This window comes from Ascidiella aspersa, chromosome 4 (assembly GCF_963924565.1).
Source record: "Ascidiella aspersa chromosome 4, kaAscAspe10.2, whole genome shotgun sequence".
Classification (NCBI taxonomy): Eukaryota; Metazoa; Chordata; class Ascidiacea; order Phlebobranchia; family Ascidiidae; genus Ascidiella; species Ascidiella aspersa.
Window position 1 is genome coordinate 10,530,232 of NC_139450.1, and position 10,724 is coordinate 10,540,955.

The 10,724-nt window shown below is 36.2% G+C and overlaps 1 protein-coding gene across 1 annotated transcript; it reads right to left on the minus strand.

Annotated features, from left to right (window-relative positions):
- Nucleotides 1-3,470: 3,470 nt before the first annotated feature.
- LOC146147151 (calcium and integrin-binding protein 1-like) lies at nucleotides 3,471-7,852 on the minus strand. The gene is made up of 6 exons (XM_083387602.1): nucleotides 7,008-7,852; nucleotides 6,769-6,868; nucleotides 6,062-6,215; nucleotides 5,113-5,228; nucleotides 4,397-4,485; nucleotides 3,471-4,215 (listed from the first exon to the last, which is right to left on the minus strand). Exons 1-6 carry the CDS (start codon nucleotides 7,091-7,093, stop codon nucleotides 4,194-4,196), a joined length of 567 nt encoding a protein of 188 aa, XP_083243728.1. The 5' UTR covers nucleotides 7,094-7,852; the 3' UTR covers nucleotides 3,471-4,193.
- Between the last annotated feature and the right edge of the window lie 2,872 nt (nucleotides 7,853-10,724).

Here is a 10,724-nt window from a genome sequence, read left to right on the forward strand (position 1 = left end):
AATTAGGCAAATAGGGCTTAGTAGGTTTTAAAGAAATATTTGGAATTATGGTGGGCTTTTCAGATAGGAGTTATACCAAAGAGTTTTGCTTCCAGATATAATTTTGTATATTAACAAGATACCATGTTGTTGTTACATTTTTACATGTCATTAGTCCATGAATTCGAGTGCCTTTTCGCCTAACATTTCTGGGAAATGATTCCACATGTCAGAAAATAAAAATAGAAGCCAAAGAATCTGTGAATTCAAATCTTCACTACTGTTTTGGCATTATATAATTCATGTATAGCAAGAATATCAGGCTGAATGTTAGCTTAATGACTTGGGAGTAAAAAATTTGGTTGCTGAAGTGAAAAAATATGTTGGATGAGTGGTTACTATTTCCCTCTGAATTCAACTTAAGAATAAAATCTGACAAAAACAAATACAACCACAAATAAATGTGGAGCTTAAATCAATTCTATATTCTAAGACCTTGTCTGGTTGATATCTGGACAGCAGAATACATTCTACACTTTTAAAAGCTGAATGAATTCAAAAATTGCAGTAACATAGCCTAGTTTTTAACTCAGTGAAGAAATACCATTGTTACACTGTAAATAACTTTTACTTCAGTATGTAAAGACGGCATGACAATCTCTCAAGTAAAACATCAGGTCAGTATCTATTCCAGCCATAGGCACCAAATCTGAGTGTGCAGAGCATTTTTAGACACCCTGGATTTGTCGTAGGGCGTCAAAACGTCCTGGAATTAGACTAAGTTTTTAATAAATGTGCAAAATAATTCCTGCGCACACTTTAAGCTTTTCAAAAGTGATTAAAACTTTCCTGAATAATTGCCTATTTCAATGAAAACTTTTTTAGCCTAAAGGTGCAAAAAAGTTAAATGGTTGGCTCAGTGATAACTAGTAACAGCTGTTATATAAGGGCTCACATTTTTATCTGATTAATAAGAAATGTGGAAAAAATTATACCTAATTATGTCATTAGGAAGTTTAAAATGTTAGCTCCACATTTATTAACGCTCATGTTCTGTAGTATTGCTTCCGCAATCTTACAAGACCTTCTCGCATTAAAGGCTGCAACCTTTTTTTGTTTTCATTTAGAAAACAAGCACATGCTTTTTTATTTGGCAACTCAGGCAACGACTTTAATAGGTTTGGTAATATGTTTTTCTTTATAGCAGTCAAAAACGCCAAGTTTTTTATATTGCTGTTTTCGAATAACCTTAACTATAAAAAAAATTCACGAGATTCTGAATCGTTTTTCTGGGGGAAATCCCGAGAATTTCCTTTCGAAACATTCCCGTAGAGTAACCCCAATCCCGAGTACTACACCAGCAAAACAAACCGATTCCATCGAGTTCCGAGCCTGACTCCGCAGCCCTGCACTTTTCACAGAATACTGACGGGGTGATCACTGATTGAAAGTCCGCCTGCTTTAGGGTTCCTCTTTTTTCCAGATTTTTTCACTCCCGGGAAACGGGATTGAAAAATGAAACTTCCCGGGAATTCCGACGAAAAAATTATACATAAAATTACGACATTATAACGTTTGAAATTTTTTTATTTTAGCTCCAAACATTTAATTAAGCTCATTTATGGGCGTTCTTTCACTTATGTACTGGAAAGTTATGCAAAAAAACAAAACAAAAAATACTGCATACCACAACTCATATTGTTTGGGTGAGGGTTGGTCAAGTATTATTATGTTTAGGCCTATTATTAATAATAACGCTAGACCAACCCTCACCCAAACGCTAACCCGCACCCTAACCCAAATAATAGCGTTGTGGTATGCGGTATTTGAAGTTTTTTATTAATTTATACATTCATAACTGAAGAAGCACCCATTTATGTTCTGTAGTATTGCTTCTGCAATCTTACAAGACCTTCTCGTATTAAAGCCAGGACCCTTATTTGTTTTTATTTTTAAAAAAAGCGCATGCATTTTTATTGGTAGAATAAATTAAATTGAGTTTTTCTGCTGGTAAGCGCAAATAAAGCAACTCAGGCAACGACGTTACCATGGTTGGTACTATTTTTTTCTTTATATTAGTCAAAAACAACAATGTTTTTTAAGTTTTGCTATGTTGCCGAATAACCGGGATTTAAAAAAAAATTTCCCGGGATTCGGGATTGTTAATTCGCGGGAAATCCCGGGAATTTCCCGTCGAAACATTCCCGGAGAGGAACCCTAGCCTGCTTTCAACAATTTGTGGCCGCCAAAGATTCCCGCCAATTTTTTTCCAGAAATCCTAACGCCAACATTTTGCGATAAATGCACGAGAAAAGCTATTTTTATTTGTAACAGGGCGCTCTGCTAACTGGCTTGGTTTTGGGCAGCGTTCCACGCCAATTTTTTTTTTGACGGAAAGGCACCTGAATGTTTTTAGATCAGCAAACAGTTTAATGGCGAGGTCACAGAAACAAAAGAACTGTATGATTTTTAGGCGCTGGTTTAGAATCCTACCACATTTTCGCCCGGGGCTTATATTGCTAACATCATTTGGGTTAGGGTGAGAGTTAGCGTTTGGGTTTGGGTGGGTCACGGATTATTATTGTATTTATTCTTACATATTTATGTCTTCCTTGCCATTTCAACTTTGACAACTCGTTTCGTTAGTGTTAAAATAAATGTGGTAGGATTGTAGACCAGCGCCGATTTTTATTCACTATTCAACGAAAAACTAAGTAAATTAAGCAAATAAGAAAACACTTTTTTTAAACTACTTTCCCAAAATCACAAGATCTTGTAAAAAAAAAACAGTATGGCATAGCTGGCGCAACTAAGCAGCACGTTACATTAGTAGGCTCTGGCTTGTTATCGCTGTAGCGAGTTATATTTTAAAAACAATAAAAACTTCAATACTGTAACTTTGGGGTTAATAGGGTTTGATTTATAGAGTTAGAGTTACGCTGCCATGGAGTTTGCACCGGAGCCCAACTGACAAAGTCACGGCTCTGATGCTTGAGTCAATTTTGCATGTAAAACAATTTTCTTTCTACTGTTTATTGTTAGGGAAGTAGAGCAGCGAAAGACCGTTGGGTCATCAAAATCAGCCGTTCCCATCTACGAATTGCGTGTTTCTTTGTTTTTTGTTATGATATTGCTCATAAATGGACGAGTTTACCGTTTTTAATAATCTAACTGTTTATTTTTACCCATATGACTTAATTTAAAAGTTGACTTTCCGTAATAATGACTCGGGCAACTCTGACTTCTAGGGAATCATTTTTGCAAAATACTTGAGTTCTCTTTCAAATTACTTGACTCGGATTTCACTGGATTAATCCAAAAGTTAAACTTATTTTTAGCAAAACTTTTGTTAGGAATTTTTTTTAAAGTTTCAGAACATAGTTTTTCGTGTAGGCCTACACGCGAAAATAACTTGTGTTTTGAACACATTTAAAAAAAAATATTACCTTTAATGCAAAACAGACAACACTGGACAACGACAATTGCTGGTGGCATTCGAATGACTTTATATTTTCTTTTTATAGCCGCTTTAGAAAAATCTATGACTCGAAGATTTACCAATATAACGCGAGGAAAATCTATTTGGAACTTGTGCATATTTGCAAATTCAGAAATCCATAAGGGTGCGCCCGCCTGTGAATAAGGGTTGTAGACCACCGACGATAAACAAAATGGTTACCATAAAGTTAACGATTGGTAGACGCATATTTACAAAAATAAAACGAGCTAAAACGACAGGCATTATGCCTCTGTCGTTCGCGAAGAAATTGGTCCGTCATACTTTCAAAAAAGCTAAAGGGTTTTGCCAGATTAAAAATTTGAAAACCTCCGTCTTAGCCAGAGATGATGGCGACCTCCTTCGGTAGACAAGTAAACATCAATACAAACATATAAAGTGCGCGGCTATTGATAAAAAGGGGTTGTAGGTAAAAGCCATAGACTTTCAGGGAGCATACGTATTTCCCGAATCAGAGATAAATGAACATCAACATAAAAAAATCCTACATATTCCTTAAAATGTCTTTAATGGCTCTGAGCGCAAAGCAAAAATTAACAACAACGAAAAAGGAAATACGCGTATATAAAAGACGCAAAAATAAACTGAACTTTCGATGTACGAAACTTGATTTTTCGCAGCTGGTGTACGGAAACCACCACACAGCCATAAATGTCATAGGCCGAAAGCTCATCATACCCGGAATCCGTCCATGCTTTTAGAGTCGAATTTTAAATGAGCTGAAAACAAATGTAACTTTTACTAGAGCTGAAAGCAACAACAATTACACTTTTCGATATAATATAGGTCCACTATTTTCAGCATGTAAATCAATGTGGCCGAGAGCTGCCAGTGTGACAAAGACATTTATGCACCGTCACTAAGTAAACAGTCTGAACCACAGCAAATATCGTAATTTACTTTATAAAGTCGGGCGACTTCGAAAGTACGTGTTCGAACTCAGGTCTGCCAAGCTGATTGTCTTGATCCAAGTCCGCTTCTCTCATGATCTATAAACAATTTGTTTTTGACGAAATTCATGCAAATGAAGATTGCGAGAAAAACTTCTTTATCTTACTGTTATTTAGGGGTATTTGTAGTGTGAAATATCGCCAATTGGATTTAAACATGCTGTAAATAGGCACGTATTACTGTTAATTACATATATTTAATGGAAACTTTGAATTGAAAAAAAAATGAGGCAATGATTTTGAAACTACTATAAGCTGTCACATAATAATCGTTCAAGCGTAGCGATATCAAAACAAAACGGTTTGCTAAGAAATATATATTTTAATAATACATAAGCAAACATAAAACGAATTGTAGAGTTTTTTGCATTGCAATACAATTAAAGAATAATGTGGAATCTACCTCTTTGATAGTGGGCGCTATATTCAACGTGTCATGTTGGTACAACTTGCGTGTCAGTCGCGTGACACAGGTCATTAAACAATGTGTCCGGATTATATGCAAACAGAACACTCAGACGGCAGTATACAAATGTTTTCCAAAGTTGTGTGTTTCAGTTCGGCGAATCGGGGTTAATTGCCAATTGATGTGAGTTGTTAAAATAGGGTTATGGCACCAGGAATAACGCCGATCCGCGCAGTAAAAACTACTAATAATTGACTAACCGATGCGATGAGGTTGTTCGTCATTTCTTCGTTATCGAGGCCTTTGTCGTCGGCTGTGATGCAGCTTATGGTGCGCTGTATGTCTTCGGCGTCCACGTACCCGTTCTCGTTAAAATCTGCCACAAAATCACCGATGGTTGTATATTCATACATTGTGCGATCCTGTATCGCTCGCGTCAAATATTAGCCAGCCCTTAACAAACATGGTGCTTGTCGCCTTTGTGTGCCATCCAAAGGTTTTTCTGCCCTTTTGTTTGGAAGCTTTGTGTAAGCCAGTGCTTTTCAAAATATTTTACGTCGTGGCCCAGTATTACAAACCTTTTTTACAAAAATATGTGTGTTCACTAAAGGGCTCACAATGAGGTATGAAAAACAATTTAAACTAATCACACACGCAATTTACTTTTAATTTAAAACCAAAAAATCTTTAACACTCACCGGACTTCTGGAATGTAATAATAGGCGAAAATTTATTCATGTCATAAGTTATATTAAATTGTGTATCACCCAAAGATAGTTTGAAAGCCCATCGGTGAAGAAGCTGGTTAAACAATCACTCGAAAAGCTGGTTAAAGCAAACTAAAACACAACCAAGGTCATTGTTTGTTGGCCAGTAATAAAATATTAGTTATTATAAATAACTGGATTAATATGCCTTATAGTTCACTTGTAGTTTGGTTATAGTGTTCCCTTGGATGTATAGGGCATTAATTTATTTACCGGAAAAAAGTTGATTTCACAAAATTTGATTTGAATAACACTAAAAATGGATTTCGTTTGAAACAATAAAATTAAAAAAGTATAGTCGGAAACTCTCATTTTCCCCACCATTTACAGTGACAAAAACATTAAACGAGCACTTTTTCATACTGGCCGTGCGACCAGCCAGCGCTTGATGAGACAGACATGGCCTTTTAGTTAGATGCCGTGGTTTCTTTTCGCAACTCACCGAACAAAAGGAATGCGTAGTGCGACTTAAGCGCCAGGGGTGCGTGCTCTGAGAGAACGTTCATCATGTCCAGGAAGTCCTCGAAACTTAGAGAGTCGGTGTTGTCCCTTGATGAGGAGAAAATCCGACATAACCTCGACAAGAAGGGATTTTGCTGTAACAAAAAGGTTATTTCAATTTACGTTTGACCGGTTTGCATTGCCAGCTATAACGCTTGCACGCTGGCCGTAAAATACAGATAATAACATAGGAAAAGATGGAGTTGATTTGTGTAATTTCCCTGATATGCCGTCCGGTATGTGGGTTTGTCTAAACGCCCGCCACCAGTCTGAATTTTAACTAATTATTGCAATGATTTAAAGTTCATATTGGCCATTATTTTTAAATTACAAAAAAAGAATAATTTCAAACGGTTACTTGTAAACTTAAACTACACATCAAACAGGACAAAAATTATACAAACTAGTACAAAACGACTTAAAACAACAAACGACTACTTTTGCAACTAAATGTTTTGATTAAGGTCACTATACATAGTCTATACCCGCTTAGAAAGAGCCGGCCAAAAAACTGAAGTAAATTAGGTAAAGGATAACCGTAAAATACTTTTACTATCAACTGCTTATACAATTACAGCGAAAGTAGTGGATCAAACCACAAAAGGTTCCTAGTGCCAAACGTCACGTTCTTGGAACCGCAAAACTTACGTTTAGTTCGGGCATTTTTTTTAACTGCGATGGTGAAACCCTTCTGTCGGATTCATCCCGCGCCACTTTAGGGTTTAGCATGTCGAACTTCTTTTTTAAGCTGTTGAAATATACAAAGGTTGGTTATGGCCTTTGGTATCGCAAATCGTTATAAGTTATTTAAAACAATAAAATATAACTCATTTTTTTCCATGTGGATAAATATGATGTAATACTTGAATAAAGTAAAGAGTACTCACTCAACAATTTCGCCCTCACTAAAATGAGTCAAATCGGCGTACTCGGCGAGTTGCTCTCTTGACAAAGAACTCGAGTTTACTCCCATATTTGCGAAGGCCCGGTCGTTTCAAATCTTCTCACGATACCAACTGCGCCCCGTTGGACTTGGTCAAAACGCTATAAGCTGCTGCTCGGCGAAACACAAAGGAAAGTTGAAATCCCGCAAGAGACCACAGCTTAACAATTTGCCGCTTGGGTGGACATGTTACTTTAGGTCCTATAGGTCCTGCAGTATGCCGTCCATTAACGACATTCGGAACGGTGGCGCTTGTTGTCATAGTAGTCCTAACCGGTATAGCAAATAAGTGCAACTTACACTGCGTCACGTAAAACCCCGTCACCTCGTTTGCATTATGCATATATTTAAAGTATTCGTTAAAGCCTTTTATCAATTAGTTTGTTGGTGGGTGGCAATAGCGGATAGCTAAGTGACACAACCTACACGGAAACTTGCTTAGCACTGTTGGGCACGCCTTTTCACTTGAGTGTAACGATTTCTTGTGTTATCGCATGCGGTATGTGCTTATCTGCGTTTCTTCAAATCGACAACCTTCGCTTTCAACGCTCCCTTCGTTCGGCGCGCATTGTATGAAATGACTAGCTCAACCGGCGTTTACTAAGGTAGCGTTTTTGTATAAGGATTAGGACGGATGTTAACCGAAAATTAATTATTTATGTACCTGAAAACGTGACAGAACGCGAAAACTAATTTCCAAATGCCTGCCAAAATTCAAACTAGTTTCCAACGCCGTTGAATAGTTTTACGGTTAAAGTCTCTTCAACTTTCGCCATGTTTCGTCACCTGTCTTCAGAGCCCTGACGTAAAGCAATGACGCGCCTAGACATAAAACCACTATGGAAGGCAAACTGAACATTGCGCTATTGTTATTGCGATATTCGAGCGCGCAGAGAAAGGAAACGTGAAACCGGCCATGTTACATTATTTACCAGCAACCGGGCTAAACAGAAGCGCAGCGAGAGCGCCTGTTGTTCTGTACTGGCCTAATCCGGGGCTGCGTTCGGTCCCTATATGTCGAGTGCTCTTATCCCGGAGTCCCCGTCTAGCATGTTATCGACAACACACAGTTCAGGCAAACAAACGCATCAGTCAAAGGAGACCCTTTTTCGCAAGGCGCGTACAGAACAAGTGGCGGTGAGCTCCCAACAACGTCACCTTGTGTGGTCTGTACACACATGACATTAGACTTTCAGCGCAAATATTTTATGTGGCTGTTTAATTGTTTTTCAACCTTTAACGACTTGCCGTGTCGTGATTCAGTAGGTTTTAGCATCCGAAATCACACGTGAGACGCAAAATTAAAACAGTAACGACAAAGTTTACAAATTGACTATGTTTAAGTAAACTCAAAATCGTATTGAAAAAGCTCATCCCTAAACATTATAAAAAAATATCCAGAAACTTTTATTCTTGCCGTTACAGACAGTGATCCTCACAAAAATTCCCAACACTTTAAAAGCTAAACAAACAAAAAAAACAGTAAAATATGCATAACATTTTTCGTAATACGAACAAGCATACCATAGAATACTAATTATTTGTATTCTATGATCATACATTAGTTACTTACAAAGTCTCTATAGAAATCACAAGTTGCGCAACTCGCTCTTCGTTATAGCGACATGGACGCCATCTTGTTTCCCAAATTACAATAGACGCTTATGGCGACAAAGCAAAAAATCGCAATTTATTAACGATTTTGACCGATTAAAAACATTTGGATGAGTGGCAATAATTAATACTAGTCAAACTAAACACTTTAGATCAAAATAAATATAATTTGCCTAAAAATGGCCGAAATATAGTCGATATTAGCGTGTCGTGTCAGGATCATTTTTTGTCGTCCTCAATACTTTAGTTAAGCATGCAAACAAAAATATGAGAAACTAATGTAAAGTGTAATGAAAATAAAGAAAATGTTTGATTGGGGCTATTGGTTGAACAAGAATTTAAATTTCAAGTAAGTGTTCCTATTTAAAGCCTGCATTAAAAACACGGCGCTCTTTCACTATTGTACGTAAAAATTAATAAAAAATTTTTTTTCTTTAAATGCCGCTTACCACAACGCATATTGTTTTGGTTAGGGTGCGGGTTAGCGTTTGGTTGAGGGTGGGTCAAGTTATTATTAATAATAAACGAAATATTACTTGACCCACCCTTACCCAAACGCTAACCCGCACCCTAACCAAAACAACATGCGTTGTGGTATGCGGTATTATTATTTTTTTTTTGCATAACTTTTCACGTACAATAGTGAAAGAGCGCCAAAAAAACCTAATACATTAAAAGGCAGTGCTGTCCATTGGAATAGATTTAATTATTGGTTTGTTAATGTATAAGAGCGTTGTGTGTGTTGTAAGCAAACTTTTATTTTTCATTTTATAACAGCGGGATGAAAAAATCGATGGATTTACAACTTGATAATAGGGTAATAGAAACAATATTTTTTATATGAAATTTGCCTAAAAATTAAACAATTTTGAAAACTGAATTTATGGACGACATATCTCTGAAGGTTAATCGCACAGTGTCTTCTGTTCCTAGTCAAACTTTGCAGCTTATTTTTCTGTCTAACAAGACTTATTTAGTTATTGGCTTAAGCTTGACTTTAAAGTGTAAACAGAGTGGAATTTGCACAGCACAACACTCCTAAATTGCAAAGGGTGTGGCCAAAGCAAGAATCAAGTAATGGAACAAATAGACCCTATCACTAGGAAACAATTTATCAACTGAGGTCTGAGTGCAATGTTAATTTTCCTACACCAAGCTGAAGTTTATATATCGTGGGTTTACCTTGCCAGCTACAGCTATGCTTGTTGTCAACGTAGTCTATTGCATATTGCAACTAACTTTATCCAACACCACTTCTGCAGTCATTTGGTTTCCCCTTTTTTAGTATGATTGTGTTTCCTTTTGTTTTTGCTATTTATTTTTTGCATTGTTTTTACTATTTGTGAAAGAATAGAATTTATAATAAAATGAACTAAATAAATTGTTTTTTTCTTTTTAACAGTCTTTGGTAAGTGCTTTTATATTGTTAAGTTTTAATCTTCAAGTAAAATAAACAAATTATTATAAGTAGCCTAACTACAAAATCACCATAATTGCAAACATTTGTTATAATTTCACATAAACACACAATTTTATTGAAAATGAACTTTCAAGAATGTAAATAAACACCAAAAATCAAACTTAAATGAAGGAAGTTTACTTTTCATGTTTACAGTGTAGCTTGAAAACAATGTTGAACAATTTTTTTGTTAAATTATAATTGCCTTTAAAAAATCCTCTTGATGCAGTAAAGATATCTTGCAAATCTTAGAGCAGGGAGTCCGGTAACAGCAGGATTTTAAATATTTCTACTATTCTGTTAAAAACAGGGGTACATCTGCTGTAACACAATGTGCTAGGTTTTATTTTGAACATATTTAGATATTTTGTTATCGATTCATAGGAAAACAACAAAAATAACTGGCCACTTCAATTTTTTCAATGATTGCATTATTTTCATGATTAATTTTCTAACTCATTTAAGTAATTTCTTAGCCGGTAAATAACAAAAACTGTGCATATTGGATATTTGCCTGGCACACTGGAGTAGGCATACACTATAATCCTACCACAGTTATGCAATAAACCCACAATATTTGAGTTAGGG

Bases quoted from the DNA above. Each gene is read 5' to 3' on its own strand.
- LOC146147151 (XM_083387602.1), bottom strand. From the start codon at position 7,093: ATGGGAGTAAACTCGAGTTCTTTGTCAAGAGAGCAACTCGCCGAGTAC. The intron at 5,229-6,061 runs GTGAGTTGCGAA...ATTTTGTGGCAG, and splicing joins CTACGCATTCCTTTTGTTCG to ATTTTAACGAGAACGGGTAC. The intron at 4,216-4,396 runs GTAAATTACGAT...ATTTGTTTTCAG, and splicing joins AAGTCGCCCGACTTTATAAA to CTCATTTAAAATTCGACTCT.